A 19,666-nucleotide genomic window follows, 5' to 3' on the forward strand; every position below is an offset into this window, starting at 1 on the left:
ACAGCCCAGTGTGTGATAAATTATGTGCATAAAAAAATCACCCCGTGCTTTTTCAGAATTATCTCCCAGGGGTTGCAAGGATTGCCTGTGGGGGTCAGAACCAAATGAGTCTTGAGCTTCAAGCCCACCCCTAATATCAAGCCCAGCGTGAAGGAGCGCACTAACATCAGGCAGCAGCTCAGCTTGCTGTTTTCCCAGCCAGAAAAGCAATGAGCAGGAAGCAGGGCTCCCTGGTTGGGTTCTGATTTCCTGAAAAGCTAAATTCTCACTACTCTCCCCACTCAGACCCTTTCCCTGCCCCCACCCTTTTATCAAAAGCGAAAGTCTTACTGCAACAGCACATGAGCCTTGGCATCAAAGATCTGTGTTACTCACTGGTTCCCAGAAAAACACTTGTCTGGGACACGGGTTAAGGAGCAGCCAAGAAGAGGTCATTGATCTCTGTCTCCAGGGCTCAGCGGCTTTGGCACGGGGAGGGGCCAAGGCTTTCCAGATGTTCCACTGAAGGGCTGGATCGGCGCCAGGGGAGCCCAGCAGATCTACAAAGGACGCCTGTTCCCCAAGAGTGTACCATGCGAAATCCAAAGCTCTCTGAAGAGCGTGCCCTCCAAAGTGGGTAGGGCCTTCCTACAGACTTCTGTGGTAACCATCTTCCCGCTGTCCTCACTCAGTCCGCGCCCACAGCCACCCCCAGCTCTGTTTCTCCACCACTTCCACAACACCCCCTCCCCCAGCACTCGCAGGCACACACATTTCCCCCAAACTACCAGCACTGGTTTCTATAACAACAAAGCAAAGAGCCAACAAGATTTGAAAAAGCAGCAAACTTGACAGCGACCATGCAGAAGGGCAAAGAAAATAGCCTGGGAAATTCTGGTCTCACCCAAGAAATCTGCTCTCAGAGGAGTGCCAGCCCATCAGGGGCCCCAGCTACAAATCTAAAAACTGAGCTCTCAGCTCCCAAGGGCACGATTCCCTTCCTCTGGCTCCACCCACCCGCTCTGGAAAGGAAAAGGCCAGAGATTCACTGAACAGTACACTACATAAGTTTGAAAGTTATCTAAACAGAAAGCAAATCCTAAATGCAGCATTAAGACGATTACAGCAATGACATCATGACCACTCCTAACACCACTGGTCAGTCATTCATCAAACAAATATTTATTGAGCACCGACTATGTGCCAGGCTCTATTCCAGGTTGCTAGGACTGCAGTGATAAATAAGTAAGATCAAATTCTTGCCCTCTGGAGCTTACATTCTAGAAAGACAAACAGATAATAAGTGAACAAAAAAATAATTTTAAAAGGCAACAAGAGCATTAAAAAAAGCAGCTCAAAAAAAAATTCCCGTTTTTATGGTATAAAAATGGAGGCAGTATGAGAATGTAGAAAGAAAACTAGACTTTCTGTATCTGTGTATGGTGCTCTACTTTCAAAATGTGCCTTCATGCAGATTGACCCACTTTGCCATCACTCACTGTCGAGTTAGCAGGGTGGGACTACAACAGTGTGCTCATTTATCCAAGCAGAAACAGAAGCCCACACATGTGAAGTGACTCATTCAAGGTCCACAAGTTTCATTCCTTGGATGTCTATTTATCAGATGACCATAGAGAGAATGAAAAGATTAGCCACAAATTAGGGGAAGATATTTGCAACAAATATAACTACCCTGAAGCAATAAGAAATAGACAAAAGTATAATAGCAAAATGCACAAAAGAAATGAACAGATATTTTTCAGGAAAGATCAAAAACCTCTAGATACGTGAAAAGATTCTCAATATTAACAATCAGAGAAATACAAATTAAAACTATAATGGCATATCACCTACCACACTGGCAGAGATTTAAAAGTCTGATAATACCAAGTATTTGTGAAGACATAAAGCAACTAGAAATTGCAAACACGTCTAGTGGTGGCATCAATTGGTATAATCACTTTGGAAAACAATTTATCATTACCTAGTAAATAATTTATCATTACCTAGTAAAGTTGAACATGCACAGACCCACTGAGCCATCAGTTCCACACCTGGGTAAATAACCTAAAGAAACTATAGATGCAAGTGTGCCCCAGAATACAGCTGTCCCTGATAGCAAAATCCTGAAAATAACCCAGATGTCTATGAATAGAAGAACAGATAAATGAATTTAGATATATTACTATACTGGAGAATATGCAGCAATAAAAAATGAATGACCTACGGTCACCCTTCTTATATAGATGAACCTCAAAAGTATAGCATTGAGTGAATCACAAAGAATTTACACAAGATGATACAATTTGACTACAGCTAAAAAGTGGGTAAAACAAAACAATATATTATTTAAGAAAACAAACAGCTAGGTGACAAAATCATAAAGAAACGAAAGAAAAAATTTAACACAGAATTCAGGATAGTAGTTACATTTGGGGAAGAAAAGGCGAAGACAAGATCAGTGGAGGGGCCTGGCGACTGCAAAGGCACCAGAAGGGTTCTTTTTCTTATTCTGGGTCTTAGGTACTTAGGACCAATGAAATATATATGACATAATTTCAGAATATTTAAATTAATTTAAATTAATCCCAAAGGACAGATTGATTCAAGGCAAACAAATCACAGAGGGTATTTTTTCCTTAAGTCAGACAAAGAAATTCTCCTTTGTTCATTTTCTAAGGCAAGGAAGCCTGGTGAAGATCTCAGACAGGATACCAAGTGGATGTTAAATCTAAAGGACCCTTGTTTGATTTCTGTTTTAAAAAATGAAAAATAAAAGCAAAACAGGCTCCTCTCCAGGCAGAGCTAGGTGCTTCTAGTTGGCCCGGCAGTAGCATAGTGGCTGCAAGGCCATAATTACAGCCAGGGAGAGGTCAGCCGCAAGGTGGACATCTGTAATTAAGCAGGTGAGTCTGTCTTCCAGGCAGCAGCTGCTCTGCCGATGGCCCCGATGACCCAAACCCCACCTATTACAGGCAGTTCTTGACTTTCATACATTTAGCCTTCAAACAACACACATGGACGCTCGGCCATCAGCCGGCAGTAACATTTCACAGTGGTGCTCTCTGCCTGTCAAGCCACAGTGCCACCTCCACACCTCAGCCATATTTACCCAGACAACAGTCACTCATTAATTCACAGAACAAATATTTCCTAAGCACAGCTGTATCCTGGCACTGTCTTAGGCCACAACGGTACAGCAGAGACCAAAACAGACACAGTCCCTGCCTTCATACAGCTTAGAGTCTAAAGAAAGTGTTTCTGCAATTATTTGAATAATTTGTTGCCTCCTACACATTTTTTAAAACCAAAATGATGGATAAGAAAAAAAAACCCCAAATATTGGCCCTTGTGATGAGAAAGATGCATCTCTTCTGCTTCAAAGAATAGAGTCTAAGATAGCGAATCCGTGAAGCGTCTTCAGGGGGCTGCAAAGGCCCATTTAGCCTCAGCTGGACCCTCCCAGCACTTAAGCAGGTTGACAGGCTACCCAGACGATCAAGTGGAAAAACATGCTGGAAATATTACCAAAGATGGTGCCTAAACAACGAGACACAGTGAGAGGATTTTATAATACATTTTAGTTCTCTAGGAATGGAATCTCCCATTATGACTTTTAACTCAATTATTCAAGCTTTCACTCCTTTGACCTTCAGAAGGCATCACGTGCAAAATTAGGAGACTGCCTGCAAACCTGGCTGTTGGTCCTTCGTACATGAAGAGTTCAAGAAAGGCTTAGAATTTCCTCTTCCTACAAGGGTTGGTCCTTTTTGAGGGAAGGAAGAGTTATCTAACGGACATCAAGAGCTTAAACCATCATCAGCATAAAAGTTCTGAAGGTAAAACGTCAAGCGTTAGATAAAATGTAGGTCAATGTTAGGGTGGATGGGTCAACCACCTTCCTGGTACCCCACCTCACATAGGCAATAAATGGTTTAGCCTCTTCATGGCAATACATTGCCTACCATAGTGAGAAGCTACCTACCCCAAATCAAACCCCTTTTCAGGGCAAGAGGCTAAATAAATCCTTCTTGAAAGAACCTCAGTTTCTTCCCACTTCTGTAGCTCCCATGCAGTACCCTCCAAGTTTGAGGAGAAAATCCTTACTTCATAGCATACATGAATAAGCATGATGAAAGGATGTTTTCCCTAAAGTCGAGTGCCTTTGTTGCCATTTTTCTCTCCCCTAGATGGACCTATTCACAGACACACCGCTGGACCACCCCTTAAGTAAACTCCACATGCATACCCACTTGAGAGAGAATTAAGGAGCAAATATTGATGTTACAAGGGATTTTTTCACTTAAAAACAAGTCTTCACAGGAGCAGTTTACTCAGTATGGGGTCTACTCAAATAGAGTCCTTTCCTAGCTCTTTGGAAACAAAATTCAAGTTTTAACATTTCCATTTTTGCCTAAATTTTCAAGAAATACAACTGTTCTATAAATAGATGCTGAGATCCAACTTTCTCTTTTCATTGTTTCATATACTCTTCTCCTCTATCTTTTTACAACGTAGATCTTGGATTTTTTTTTTTAAATAAAATAAACAGTTGCCTTATTATCCTCCATTTGTATATAGTTATAGAAGTTATCTGTTACAAACATTCAGATCTTACAAAAGACTCCTAGAAGAAGAATCTCTTCTACAACATTTTAAAATGCTTGTTTTCTCTGTGTGAATACCTCCAGAGACGGAGAGCTCCCTACTTACCGTTCAAATGTATTTAACTGATGACAAACTCTGTTTATTAGAGGCTTTTTCTGCATGCTAAATGAAGCTTAAATCTGCCTCCATATGACTTCTACCCCTCTGGTCCTAGAACTGCCCTAAGGAGCCACAGGATAAGCTCTCCCCCTCCTCTACTTGGCCACACTTTAAGTTCTTAAGGTACCCCCCATATCTCACCCGCTACGAAGGGTCCTGTGCTGTGGCCAGGAATAATGGAGTCTAGCTCTCTAGTGGTATGTATAAAGAGAGATGAGGAAACCGTCTCACTGACTCACACGTGTATTCAGAAAGTCTTCAATCTGAGAATCCGAAATCCTGAGCATTCACTGAATCATAGCATCTTAATGCTGTCCATGTAATCCAGTTGAGGGCCAGAAGCACCCAATGATTTGTTCACTTTCAACTGTCTGGTTAGGAGCAGGGCTAGGAACAAAATCCAAGCTTCGGATTTCAATAAAGGAGTTACTCCCACTAGACTTCACCATAAAGCTGCCTGATGCTGAACTCCGTGCGACTAACTGGGAGCTTCATGCCCAGCACTAGCAAGGCCCTGCGATGATCAAGGGTCACACGGACTTCATCTGTGCCTCTATGGCAGCCTGTATCACACTGGATTTGGGTGATCTGGTTCCCCACTGGACCAAGAGGCCCTGAGCACAGAGATGGCCCTTGTCCCCAAACAGGCTTCGTGTAGTCCAAGGGCTAGGCAGAGCTCCAGGCTCAGCGCTGCCATATCACGAGGTCAGCCAGGAGCCTCACGTGCGCTGGGCCAGCTCTCAGCTCTGCACCCATTTTACAGAAACCCCTGCCCTTGAATGGCTTGTGGCTTACTGGAGTAAGCAGGACACCACCAGGACTCTAGTTATAGATACAATATAAATCTACGAATACAAGCTTGTATAGAAAGATACAGAGGAGTGTAGGAGTAAATACGGTATCATGAACCAGCAGGTGGGGGTGGGCAGGCTGATGCGGGAAGGCCCAAGAGGAGGGGCCAAACTTGAAATCAACTTTTGAAAGAGTAGAGAAGTAGTTGAATAAACAGGGAGGGGTATTATAGGGTATTATAATGTGGGACTTGGTGTGTTTGGAGGCCCTGAGGTGGCCTCAGAGAGCCTCTAATAAGTACCAGGCACAGAAAGCTTAAACATGCAGGCCCACGCCCACCTGTGAAATTGGCTGTGCACTGGAATATGAAACAACTGATTATCCAAAGCAAAGTCAGTCCAAACACCCTGTTTATCTCAACAGTTTCCTTTAAAGTGACACTTTTTCCTATTTCATTTAGTCATGCATTCATTTATCTGACAAGTAAAAATTATGTCCCTACTGTGTACCCAGCACCTAACCCCAAACTCCCTCTGCATTTCCTCATCCATTAAAGGCAGGTGCAACTTGCCTACCTCAGAGGAGGAACACCTAGCAGTAAGTTCTAGCAAGGTCCCTGGGTGAGTTATTTTAATTAAAGCCCCGGGAACCAGGAGAAAATTAGCACAGTGGGATCAAATTCAAGCACCACTCAATACTTGAGGGTATTTATAGAAAAGCAAACACAAAGCCCAAAACTCCAATATCCTGACTGATTGCTTTCTGTTTTCCTGGTATAAACGGGTTCTTGTGCTCCTTGCTGAAGAACGTTGATGATCTCCGTTTTGACCCTTCTGTAGACCATTAAAGCCAGGACTGGAAACCAAGGCCTTAGCACTGCCCATCCTCCCTAAGAATACTGAGTGCCTTCTTATCCCCTTTCCAGAAGAAAGGAGAGTGGGGAGGGAAAACATACTAAACGGAAAGGATTCAAAGGTATTGACTCTGAGATGGACTACAGGATTGGAAGTTGGAGAAGGGAGAAATCAATAGATTTTCCTCCTAATTTTCAATCAGATAGAAAGTGGTGCCTGCTCACATGGCACAGAGGGAAAATCACAGGCCACGTAGTCTCTTGCTACATGGAGTGTAGTCTGAGGACCAGCAGCCTGGGCATCTCGTGAGAGCTGGTGAGAAATGCAGCCTCGCAGGCCCCACCCAGGCCCACTGAGTCAAATGTGCATTTTCACAGGCCCCTGGGTGACTCACAGTTTTCTTTTCCCCACTAAAGCCTCATTTTTCCCATATGTAAAATAGGAATGATAAAACCTCCCTGATAGATCCATTTAGGCTTAAATAAAATAATCTCTGTACAGAGATTTGGCTTAAAAATTTTTGTTCTGTCCAACTTCCCCCTTCCAGGTGCCCGGCTCTTTGCAACCTTCTCTTGGCTTTGACGCAGAACTACAAAGCAAGAAGGGGTCCTTAGTCCCTCCCCGTCTCCATGCACAGAAGACGCTGCTGAAGCCCAGGTAGAGAAGATGACTTGTTGCTGGACATTCCCTAGCTTGGGAGCACCTAGAGGAAGGGCTATTCTTTCTCATCTTTGTGTCTCCAGCTTTTACCGTGGTGCCTGGCATGCAACAGACTCTAAGTATATGTAAGTATGCCGATCAATTGGTAAGTCAAGTAATTAATTAATTGTGGAGCAGGAACTAAAAAGCAGGTGTCTACGAAATCCTAGTCCCAAAAACACAGAGATACACCTGAAAGGGAACTTAACTTCCCCTGAATTCACTCTTCCTGACAGGTCCAAAAGAATTCCCACCTGGCTAATAGTGGAGGCCATGGGTTCCTGTTGCAGAGAACATCTCTCTGTTTGAACTGAACATCACCATTATTTTCAAAGCCAGGAAACAGGCAAACTTGAGTGCCTGGAGAACAGGAAAAACCCACTGGCAGCTGGCTTGCCCTATTTAGTTGGGTAGAAGGTACCTCAGCCAGTGAAGCCACTTGGTCTGTGGGGATGACCAAGCTTGGGACAAGTACCAGTTGCCCCTAAATACTGGAGAGTGCTGCCTGGTGCTAGTGAAAATGCCACCGTGGGATGATCCATGCAGAGAGGTGCGAACCCCGCAGCAGCAGCAGGACTAGGCATGCAGAGGCTAGTGGCTCCCTGGACCAAAGGCTCTGTGTGCATCATTCATTCATCACCCACTCCGTGGGAGTCCAGCTGCCTGGCCCACCTGCCTCTCCATTTTGGGAGCACTCAGTCCTCGGTGATAGACATCATCTGAGGGAATCCCTAATTTCAGCATATCGCATTACAAATTAGAGGTGTCTGTTGAGCCACGTAGAGCATTATTCCTGGAGCTCCCTGTCCTTAGACATGTTATTCGATGAGTCATTCCTCTCTGACAGGGTCTTCTGGAGCCTGTCATAGCCTCTAGCCATGGACAAATCACTGTTTCTTTGTGTATGGGAATGGTCACATTTCCACCTAAGTTTTTTCAAAATTTTGAAGTAATTTTTAATAGCTCATAGATTTACATGGGAAAGAAAAACAAGATTGCAGGCATTGACAAGAAAGAGCCCCTCCTTTCTAAATTCACCTTTCCCCTCCCCAGAGACAACTGCTGTTCTCAGTGTGTTGTGTATCCTTGCAGAGACGGCCTACATACACTCAAGCATTTCCACTAGAAGGTAAGCCCCACAAGGGCAGGGATTTTGTTTATATTGTGCACTTCAGTGTCCCTAGCACTGAAAAGAGTAACTGGCATAGGTGCCCAATAGCTCAATGTTGAGTGAATGTATAAATCTGAGGTATTCCTGAAAAGCTCAAGTTTTGGTAGATCAAGTCCTAGTCCCCCTTTATTTGATCTTCCGATTGGATGGATCTTCAATGGCCAGTGGTTCTGTTTTCTCAACCAAGCCAAGAGGACAACTCTTATTACCTGCCTTTCAGGGTGGCTGTGTGGAGCTAATGAGATCGTGTGGAAGTGTTGGTGGTTGTCATTTATTGACTGCCTACTCCAGGGAGAGTCCTCAAATGGAAGAGAGTCTCTTTGGTGGTCCCACTGCATCCTGTTCTACCAACAGCTACCCAACAGCTAAAAACATTATCTACAGGTCTATTGCTAGCCTTCTTCTGTAAGAGTACAAATACCTGAGAGCAGGGACCATGTTCACTAGCTCTCCACTGCCAGGACCTAGTATATCTTAGATAAGCAAATAAATGATGCTTCCAGTGAAGGAAACTGAGGATGAAGGGGAGAAGAGGAGGTGATTCAGAGATATTCGTTCTCATCTGTGTGCACATGGGCAAATGCACACACACCTGAACAGGCCACAAGCTCATACCAAAGGTTTATAATAAAAGAAGAAAATAAAAGCCACAGTGTTAGCAGCTCCAATAAGATGGTCAATGTACTTGATTGAGAAAATGTGAATGTTTCAAGAAAGCTAGGAAATAAGGAAAATCAATAAAACTGTCAGCACTGGCCAATTTCAACTAGATAAAAGAATAAAGTAATTGGTCCTGAAAGACAGCTCTCTAAATTAGGTTAGATGAATGGAAATACCTTTTTCTTTTAAGCCAAATCAGGAGGACATCAACAACAGTAAATGATTAAATTATAGGCCTCTTTGACCCAGTATCATCTGAGCTGCAAACATGAATTTCCCAAAACAATCTCCTTTTAAGGCACAGAAATGGTATATAGCAAGACAACAGAGACAGAATTGGAGGCCAGGCCAGGAAATATGGGGCACACTTCTTAACTAAGGATCTATTATAAACGCACTCTTTCTATACACTTATTTCTTCATCATGACAATTCCTTCTTCCATTACTTCATTGATAAAACAGGCCCACAAGTCAATAGAAAATGCACAAATGCACATCTCCCATCTCATAATGGCACAGGGGAAGGAGGCTTCGGTGATGATCCAAAAGAGGTCTGCTCTCCAAACACTCAGGATTCAATTCTGTTTCTCATCTGTTAATGGTTGGCATTTGGTGGTGTTAATCATGGATGATTCATTTCAGAGGAACTGCTGTGCATCTAGAGCCTATCTGGAAGGAAATGAGAGTTTCTTGGCTTATTTCTCATCAAGCATTTTACTCTTGTCTCTTTGTGACATTGTAAACTCTTTGATGGGGGGTTGGTGCTCACTGCTTTCAAGCTGACTCACCTTGTCTCATCTGGTGCATATGGTCACTTCTAGGAATAAGCATGTATGCCATCAGGACAAAGGATGGAGCCAAAAATCTGGAGACTGAGAGTCCCACACCCTGGCTCTGAGTATCAGCAGCAAGTTGTTATGCTAGGAGGGAATGTGGGGTACACAATGCAAGATCAATGTTTATGAACATCTGGATTGTGTTATTTTCACTCTTATCAAGCGCTGAGGCTGTTTCTGGTTTCCACATGCTACTGAAGAATCCAACATGTCCGTGAACGTGGAATGGGCAGGACTAGGCTCTTACTTCCCAAGGCACCTCACAGGACGGAGACCTCACAGGAGGCAGATGATCAGCTCCTTGGAGCTGGTGCCTGACTCTGGAGTGCCCTGTTGAGGAAGGTGGGGGCTCTCTTTAAGCTCTAACGGAATGTTTCTCATCAGAGACTGAACCAGACCTGAAGAGAGAAAGAGTGGGAGTGTCAGAGCTTGATGCTGGGACACCAGCTAGGTAGGCCAGAGGGAATGAGAAGGCTGAGGGTGGCAGAGTGTCTACCACAGGACTCCATGAGAAGGCTAAGGGAGAAGAGAGAGTCAATGTGGAAAAGACCACAAAGACGCCTGTACCTGGGCTTGACCTTCCAATCAGCTAAGTGTCATGATTATAAAACGTGCTCCCTCAATGTCCCAGACTTGACCAAACTCGAACACTCCTCCTCCTTGGGGGCCAAGGTGGGTGAGAGGCCTTGACCATGAAGACACATCCAGAAAGAAGTGACTTTAGCCTACAAACACAGCTTAATCATTTAAGGCATTTCATTTTCTTGTTTGCATAGCCTGAAAGCTTCTGTCTGCAACACTGATGACTGTCTTTATTTGGAAGCTCCTAGAGAACACAAATTGCCTCTATTTAATTTATCATGTCTATCCAGCCTTACCTAAAAATACAAGCTTCAACGCTGTCTTTGATAATGATGACATGAGCCCCCTCTGCTCAGAATGGCCTCCCCACTTCTTCCCTGTCAATCCAGTCTGCCTATCTCTGCCTTTTCAGCCCAAGCCCTGCCTCTTCTTTGAAGTTTTCCTGGTTTATTCCAGCCCCACCTTATTCCCATTTGGAGAACTCCTGGCAACACACAATTAAGTACTCAATGTGATCTTGCCCTGCGTTGTTCTCTAACGCTTGTGTCCTACAAGTAAGTCTTGGATTCCTAATTGAATCACAAGCTCCTTGAAGGCAAGGCCATGTGTTATACTTCTTGTGAATACAATCTCTTATTTTCCACTTCCCTCCCCACTTCCCCTTCCCCAAACCAGCACACGCACCAAGCTGGGTGCATTTGTTGAAGTGCTTTGGTGACTATTTTTCATTTAAACAAATAGTTCTTTTTAACTATCTGATAACCAGAAGGCATTGGATTAAATAATTTGGTATTTTAAAGGAAAAAGGTAGAATTCTTATGAACTGAAGTTTCAGCGGGACTCGGGGATCTGAGAGATGCTATCTAGATAGAAACTGGCTGAGGTAGAGTTTTAAGAAGTCCTTCCCAACTACTTCAACCCTGAGGCTGTGCTCTAATGCTCACCATGGACACAAGTGAGATGACTACCCCGCTGGGGTTTGAGTCAGGTCTAGTGGCTGACCAAGACTTAGTTGTGGACCCATCTTACAGAGAGCCTGAGACGGAGCTGAACATTCCTGAACCGGGACCAAGGAAGTTTTCATTTCTTAGAGAGTGGAAAAGAGATCTGCTTATTTATGAAAGGGACTCTCTGGGTCACCTTTGGATTCAAAGCTAAGAATTTTAGCTTTCTATTTCTGTTAGAAAGCTCTCTGAAGAAAAGAACTAAAATAAAAAGAGTAGTGGAGAGGTCTCCGCCATGTTGGCAAACTCACTATGGAGGCCACGATTTAGAGCAGGCACTGGATTATAGCCTGGGCGCTGGACCCAGCAAGGCCGTATCATCAACCTTTCGGTCTTGGGCACATCACTTGACCTCTCAATGTCACCATCTCCCACATGGAGGTGACACTGTCAGGCACTTGCTCCACACATGTTCTCATTTCAGAATGAAGCAAAGCTGGTTTATCGTGTCTGTCTGTCTGTGTAACTTGAAAAAAGTCCAGAAGAGACCTACAGGGATGAGTTAAGATTTCTAACTATCCCTCAGAAAGGTTAAGGGATCTGATTGATTCAGCCTGAAGAAGAGAGATTTAATAACTGTCTTCAAATATACCAGGGGCTTTCACCCAGGAGCCGGTTAGAGCAGGGGACCACATGTTCTCAGTCTGCACTGAGCAGGGAAGGCACAAGGCCAGGCTCTGACAAGGAGAGGTTCTGACAGTAAGGGCCACAGGACACAAACAAGCTAGAGGATATCCCGGGAAATACGTCATTGGGGGAAGGGTGGGGAAGAAAACGAGACAGACAGTGGGGCAGAACTACGGCAAGGTCTGAACTCTGCAGAAAGCTATCTATCTCATAGCCCCTGCCAGATATATTATTCCACAAATTGCCTCTGTCACCTTGCTCTGCTCTTGGACCTTTTGAACATGCCATGCCCCAGAGTCAGAAACCTGCCCTCCAACTATCTCTCTGAGCTGTTTCTCTGTTTCTCTGAATGTGCCTGCTGCTCCTCCATGGGCACTGGGTTAGAGCTACACCCACCTCCCTGCCCTCAGGTCTCAGGACCTTAGGACACTGACTGAGCATCTCCTGTGTGCAAGGGCACTGTCCTGAGGCACTGCTCGGACAGCAATCCTAGCACGGTCCCTATCATGATGGGGGGAAAATCTGAAGCTCTAAACTAGTAAGCACCAGAGCCAGGACTTAAATCCATGATCGATGGACTCCTATGTTCTTCCCACTCTCTCTGCTGCCGGTCCCAGAAGAAGGAGACAGAAAACTTTCTGCAGCCTGTGGCTGTATGTAATCACTCCAGAAGCTGATTTAACTGCATTCTTTGTGATGTACATGTTGCAAAAATCATTCACATTATTTTGTATCTTCTGTATGTTACTGGAGAAACAGTTTAGTGGTCCGAACATACCAGCGAGACCCGCTTCTTGTTATTTCTGCTGTTGTTTAGATGCTGAAGAACTCTCCCAGGTGAATACTACACCTGGATGGAAGGCAGAGGAAGAAGAGCCTAGAAATCCCCAGGTCAGACCAATTGTCCCTCCTCTGGGAGCCTGCAAATTGCGGTGCATTGTCATATTATGATAAAGAATAGAAATAATATACAAATTATATCACAACAAAGGAAGAAATGCTATCTGATGTGCACAGCAGGAAACAATAGTTTGCACATTTGAGAATTACATTGATGTTTATGCTTCTGTTACCTGGGCTAATTATACTCTGACTCAAGTACCTGGTGAGCCTGTAGTGTCATGTTTTCCAGGAAGCCAGGTGGTTATTACTTATGCTCAAAGCAAAACCTTGAGAGGCACCTGAGCCTGGAGGATCACACAGGAGCATTCTGAGGTTTGCTCCCTGGGATAATGTAGGTGAAGTGACTCACGAGGAACCTGTCAAAAAGAGGCCGGTTCTTTCAACCCCTTCCACCTGCTACAGTTAGTAGCCAGCCCTCAGCCTTAAGCTCTGATGTCAATTCAAATTATTCCAAAGGACAAAACTGCCTGACCGGAAGTGACCTTAACCGTCATCCAGCCTGACCCCTTACATCTGGGGTTAGGTTGCCTGGTTTAACTAAAGCACACACCAGTCAAATCCCATTATGGTGAACTGCACAGGACATGCAAGCAGTGGAATTTTATTAGACAGTTAGAAATCACATTAGCTCCAACTCTAGCAGACGTAAACGTCCAGGCTTTCTAAGTGTGTTAGCAAGCAAAAGAATCCTTAGGCACATCCCTGAAGAAGAAGGTATATTCACGGTCTCCCCTACACACTTTTCTCTGAGCTCTTTGGTATTAGCATGTGTTGTACAGTTTGTGCAATTTTTATCAAAATATTTTTTTCCATTGATGGGATTGGATATGGGACCTGAAGGGACGCTTGATGGCAGAATAATAGAGTGGTGAAAACGTCAGCTATGGCTTATGTCACCTCTCTTTTCACCCTTTTGTGGAATACAGAGTTAGGTATTGTCACTAAAAAAAGGGACTTAGACAAGAATCTGTGAATATCCACAGTCTAGCTGTGCCAACCATGTTTCACCCCGGATCCGTCTCACGCGGTCTAGGTAATAAATGTTACCTCCGCCCCTCTGCTTGCCCTCCCAACCCTTCTGAAAATGAATCCAGCTCTGGACCAGGAGCCCTCATGGTCCCAGCAGGAGGACTGGAAGAACAGATGTGCAGAACACAAACAGAGCACAAGAAGATCAGCTTCTAGGAAGAGATTGCTGGAAGTCCTTCCCACCATCCAGAGCAAGAAGCCCAAATCCAGAAACAGCAACAAAAAAAGAGCAGAAAAATTTCTCCTTCGCTTCAGAGCAACACATGCTAGCACTTTACCAAGTCTGGCATGTGTCAGCATTTCTGAAGTAAACTCTATTTTCTTTAGATGAAAGAGATTTAAAAAAATAGACTAAAAATTCAGCCCAATGAAAATTGCTTTGGCCATTCACATGCAATAAGCTGTAGAAGCAAGAAGAAAGAAAATCAATTGCTTCTGATTTATTTATTCCTTCATTTCTCTCTATCCTTTCCCTCTAATGTTAAAAAGGACATCTTCTATAATTCTGTAAGTCGTTAATCTTTTCCAAGAAAAACAATAATCCACGCCTCCCATTGGTTGCCCAGCATCTTGGCACAGGAAATACATATTTAATTAATTATCTCATTGCACATAGATTATGTAAGGAAAAAGGGGATTGATTTTCCCCATCAAATATTTCGCCAGTGTCTACAATTAAGAGGCCACTGTAATACTTTTAAGTCTGGAGAATTTGGGATCACGTGCTATGTTAGAAGCAATGTAAGGCTTCACCTTACTGGGTACTTTATTTCTTAATCTGGGTGGTGGGTACACTGGTCCCCATTTTATTATTCTTTAGGCCCTTTTGTACATATTCAATACTTCATACTAAATATTGCTAAACCCCCAAATCTTCTACAACAGATTCTATTCTAGGCTGTTCAGAGCTGATAGCAGAGAAGGTAAGTTGGAAACACCAAAATGTAATTGCAACAAAGTGCAGAAAATGTAAGAGACCAATTTCGGAAGGATGTTTAAAGTTTTAAACCTCCATCAAGTAATTGAGATCTATTAAAAGAGAACCAAATTCTATTATGAGCCCAATATACACACAATTATTGAATTATTCTGAACACCTGTTGAAATTGGTGCTAAATTAGCCCCCAAAAAATCATCAAGCACCACTGCCAAGTGCATCCTTTGACCAGCTCCTCTGAATTTGCTTACATCATCTCTCCTCCCGAGACTAAACCTTGAACTAGAGCTCCATCTCTAAAGTAGGGGAGCCCGTGTGGGGCTGTGACTTAGTGCTGTGATCCCCAGTCTTCTAGGGACATGCTGTAAAAGGCCCAAGTCTTCCAGCCAGAAGCTGAGGGAGCTGCGTTGGTTTTTCTTTTAGTTTGTGGCCCCCTAAATCCCATCTTTTCTCATTGCCAAGAGGAACCAGTCTTGGTTTTCCGATCTTTCTGCTATGACGTTAAAGCCAACTGCTCTGTCCCCCTGCCCCCAGAGAGAGGAGAAGAGGAAAGACGGTCCCAATAACTAAATTTCAGTCCCAATTCCCACCCTCTCTAGAGTCCAAGTCTGCCACCATCCCCCTGTTCCCATGTGGACAAGGTGTTATTGTCTAGTCTTCCCTTCTGCCCTGACGAGTCAGTCCTCACCACCCTGCAAGCCTTTAAAGGTCGTAAGTGGGCCAAGACAGGATTGAGAGAAGAGGGTATAAGAAGAAGAAAAAAGGGGGGCCGGCCCCGTGGCAGAGTGTTTAAGTTCAGCATGGTCTGCTTCAGTGGCCCGGGTTCACGGGTTCGGATCCTGGGCACAGACCTATGCCACTCATCAAGCCAGGCTGTGGTAGGCGTCCCACATACAAAATAGAGGAAGGTGGGCACAGATGTTAGCTCAGGACCACTCTTCCTCACCAAAAAGAAAAGAAGAAGGAGGAGAAGGAAGGAAAATCTGACTATCAGAGAACATATACACCCTACAGCCAGTGGGGAGCAGACATTCCCTCCCCCCCCCCTTATTTCTCTTTAAGAGTAACGCTTTAGCCTGCATAAAAAGCAGTAATATTTCTATAAAAGCTCTAAAGAAATAGGATTCTGAAACTTGACACCTTATTTGTTTCATTTCTGAATACTGTTAGACCAGCTGGTTTTACTTCCTTCCCACCACACACACAAACCCCACACGAGCCTCCAGGGAGAGGCTGCCACCCCATCGAAGGCTGCCTCACACACCAGCGTGCAGGAACACCCGTGTTATTGGCCTCACTTGGTAAGTCAAAAATCTTCCCACTGCTACACCAAAGTTAACAGATGGCTGGTCCCTTTTGGTACACAGGCGTAAGAATCTTCAAAATAACCTTTTCCTTTAAAGTGTGTCAATTAATTAAATGTCACCATAAAATGTCCCCGCCAAGGAGGGAAGGGAGAAATTGGAAGACAAAGAGCCAATGGAAGAGAATAAGGATGAGAGGTCACAATCTCCTACCTTCACCCGATGACCCCGAGAGATCGATGATCACATACACTCTTCCTTCTGGCTCCAGATCAATCTGCAATTAAGAAAATCACAGTGACCCTGTTAGTGCCTTGTGGGAGCAACCTGATATTTCCACCCAAACAGCTAAAACCTAAAGTCACAGCTCCACTCAATTCATCAGCCTACAATGCGTCAGGTGCTAGGGGAACTAGGAATGAATGACAATCAGCATTTATGGCACGTCTACTATGTTCTGGATGCAGCACCAGCAGGTCTGAAACACACCCCATAGGTAGTGTCATCCCGGTGGTTCGCAAAGGGAAGCAATTTTGCTGCACAAGGGAAACCTGGCACAAAGGATACTTGACACAGGGAACACTTGATTGTCATGACTGCAGAGAGGGTGCTGCTAATAGGCGGAGGCCAGCGATGCTGCTAACCATCCTACAACACGTAGGACAGTTCCCGCAACAAAGAATTATCCAATTCAAAATGCCAACAGTGTCAAGGTTAAGGGGCTCTGTGTTATCTCATTTTACAGATAAGGAAACTGTGCTCAAAGTTCCCAGGTAGGTGGCAATGCTGAGATTCTGCCAAGACGGTCTAGAGAATCCCATGCTCTTTGCACCACATGAAGTGCTCACAGGAGAAATAAGAGAAGCATAGGACACTATTCCTGCTCTCGGGTGTTTACAATCTCACCAGGGAGTGAAAAAACAGAAAAATGCTGAACCCGGTTTAATGATGAGGGACAGAATACCTGACAGAGTATGGAGCTGAAATCAGTGTAGAAGAGCAGTCTGGGCAGACTTCATGGAGGCAGGAAAGGGAAGGCATTCAAGGTGGAAGAAACAGCACAAGCAAAGGCTGGGAATGTGCGTGGTGCTCGTGCGAGATGGAAGAACCCCCGCGCTCAGCCTGTGTGTTGGCACACGTGGTTTTACAAACCCCAGATTTCACCAGGGTTGTAAAGACAGAGCCAATATCACTGAAGTCTTAACATCACCTTCTCCACCCGCCCCCACTTCCTCCCTCTCCACCTCCAAATCCGACTAACTACTTCTATGCAGAACCAGGCCGATGAAATAACATGCTGGGAGAAAGGTCAGAGGGGCTGGGCCTCCTGTAGGTAAGACATCTTTGCAAGATCTGAACTATCCTTAGAGAAACTGTTCTCCACGAGACAGAGAAGTAACTCCGGAAGCCCTAGATCACCAAGTACCCCTGGTAGCCTACACCCGCCACCACAGTCCCATCTGTCTATGCAGAGCTTTAACTGGCTCTTACTGCCAGGCTTGTTTCCCCAATAAGCTGTGAATTTCTTGACGGCAGGAACCACCCCTCCTTTTCTTTCTTATTGTCCCCAGCAAAGCCCAGCCACTCATTTGGCATGCACTACTTAGGAAAGGTCAGTCTGGTGAGCACCGCCTCCTCCTTCAAGGTTGAGGTCAATTATCGCCTCCTCTCTAAAGTCTTTCCAGACAGTCCCAGTCAGAATTAATTGCCCCCTCACTTGCATTCCCGCAGTGCACATATATATCTTAGCCCTGGCGCCTATAAACTGTAATCCATTGTCCATATGTCTATCTCCTCTGTTAGCCAGAGTGTCAGAATCATACTTGCATCCCCGGTGCCTAGCTCACTGTCTGTTAGTCAGGAGACACCCAGTAAACGTGTGTGCAGGTGGGAAAAGGCTCTCTGTCCAGCACTTCCAGAGCTTATTCTGGGATCATTCGCCCCTCTTAGCCCGGGTCCCCCGGGAGGAAGGCAGGCAGGTGATCTGTACTAAAGTGACATCCAGGCGGGACATTCAGGCGGGAGGGGAAGAAGCAGCAGCCATACCACGAACGTCACACTCCCTGAAGGAAAAAAACTCACCTCGAACTGATGTTCTCCTGGTCCCTCCCCTCAACATCTCCCTCCACTCACGATCCCGGTTCCCCGAACCTCCTCATGGGCCCCACTTTATCTCCAGACTCAGCCTCTAGTGGTTGAGAGTGCTTAAGGTTTCTCTCAAAATTTCATTTTCATCACCGGGGCAATGCTTCATAGGTGAGGCCGCTGGTGACATTTCAGTTACTCTGTGGGCAGGGAGTGAGGGGATGAGGAGATGAGGGGATGAGGGGATGAGGGGGTGAGGGGGTGAGGGGGTGAGGGAGTGAGGGAGTGAAGGGGTGAAGGGGTGAGGGGGTGAGGGAGTGAAGGAGTGAGGGGATGAGGGGGTGAGGGAGTGAGGGGGTGAGGGAGTGAGGGGATGAGGGGGTGAGGGAGTGAGGGAGTGAAGGGGTGAAGGGGTGAGGGGGTGAGGGGGTGAAGGAGTGAGGGGATGAGGGGGTGAGGGAGTGAGGGGGTGAGGGAGTGAGGGGGTGATGGAGTGAAGGAGTGAGGGGGTGAGGGAGTGAAGGGGTGAAGGGGTGAGGGAGTGAGGGAGTGAGGGAGCTCTCAGGTTGCCCCATAGGAGCCCTTCACCTGAGTCTGGGATCTTGAGCTTGGGATCCAGGTGGGAATCAAATAACAAACTGCCATATGACCCTCCCCGTCCCTTCCACCCCAAGAGTCTGTGATTTTAGTTTTCTGGGTAAAGAAAATGTTCTCCAGCACCCTCAACACTAGTGCCCCACCCCCCGCCCCCGGGAGCCACAGGCATAACCCGGGCCCTGCACTGAATTACAAACAGGAAAACCAACAGTCAGCTCTGCTGATGGGAGCCAATCCAGAATCCTGTCCCTGCCACATTTCAAAAATATCAGGGGCCCCCTTGTCCGAAAGCATGGAATTTAAATAATGTATGCCTTTTCGAGATTAGATCATCCCTATTAAACCCCGCCGGCAAAATGAAACGCTTTCTCATATCCTCCAAGTCAGAGATTTCCCACGACCGTGGACTTCACTGGCGAAGCACAATGCTATCTGCGAAAAGCAGGGAGGAGACTGCAAAGGAATGAGATGGGCTGCGAGCCTATCCGAAGGCAGGCAGCGTGCCTATCTTCGCAGAAGGGGAGTGAGAACTGGCGGCAGGGGGGACAGGTCATTGCCGATAAAATGTATTAGGATATTAACGTTCAAGATAGCAATCAGAAACCATTTTAGCGCCCACTGCTGCCTCAATGCCGATGAACTGCATTTCCACACAGAAAAATAGAAATTAAGCTATTAAACATGCCAAAAGCAACACAGAGCTTTGCAGGCTGGGCAGACGGCCGCAGAGCACTGGCTGAGCCCCAGCCGGGCGAGCGAGGAGGCCCTGAGAATCCATCCAGGGCGGCGCGACGTCAGCGTGGATGACTGGAGGGGTTATCAGGTAAAAGGTGGGGGAG

At 45.5% G+C, this 19,666-nt stretch overlaps 1 protein-coding gene across 4 annotated transcripts in view; it reads right to left on the reverse strand.

Moving 5' to 3' along the window:
- PRKCE (protein kinase C epsilon) overlaps nucleotides 1-19,666 on the reverse strand; it is a 496,893-nt gene that overhangs the window by 304,497 nt on the left and 172,730 nt on the right. For all 4 annotated transcript variants that reach the window (XR_011526551.1, XR_011526552.1, XM_070573983.1 and 1 more), the window contains exon 2: nucleotides 16,359-16,422. Coding sequence is in view for 2 of the 4 variants with exons in the window: in XM_070573983.1 (XP_070430084.1) it covers nucleotides 16,359-16,422 (64 nt within the window). In the remaining 2 variants the exon portion in view is untranslated. The remainder of the gene's footprint in view (nucleotides 1-16,358; nucleotides 16,423-19,666) is intronic.

Source organism: Equus przewalskii, chromosome 14 (assembly GCF_037783145.1).
Source record: "Equus przewalskii isolate Varuska chromosome 14, EquPr2, whole genome shotgun sequence".
NCBI lineage: Eukaryota > Metazoa > Chordata > Mammalia > Perissodactyla > Equidae > Equus > Equus przewalskii.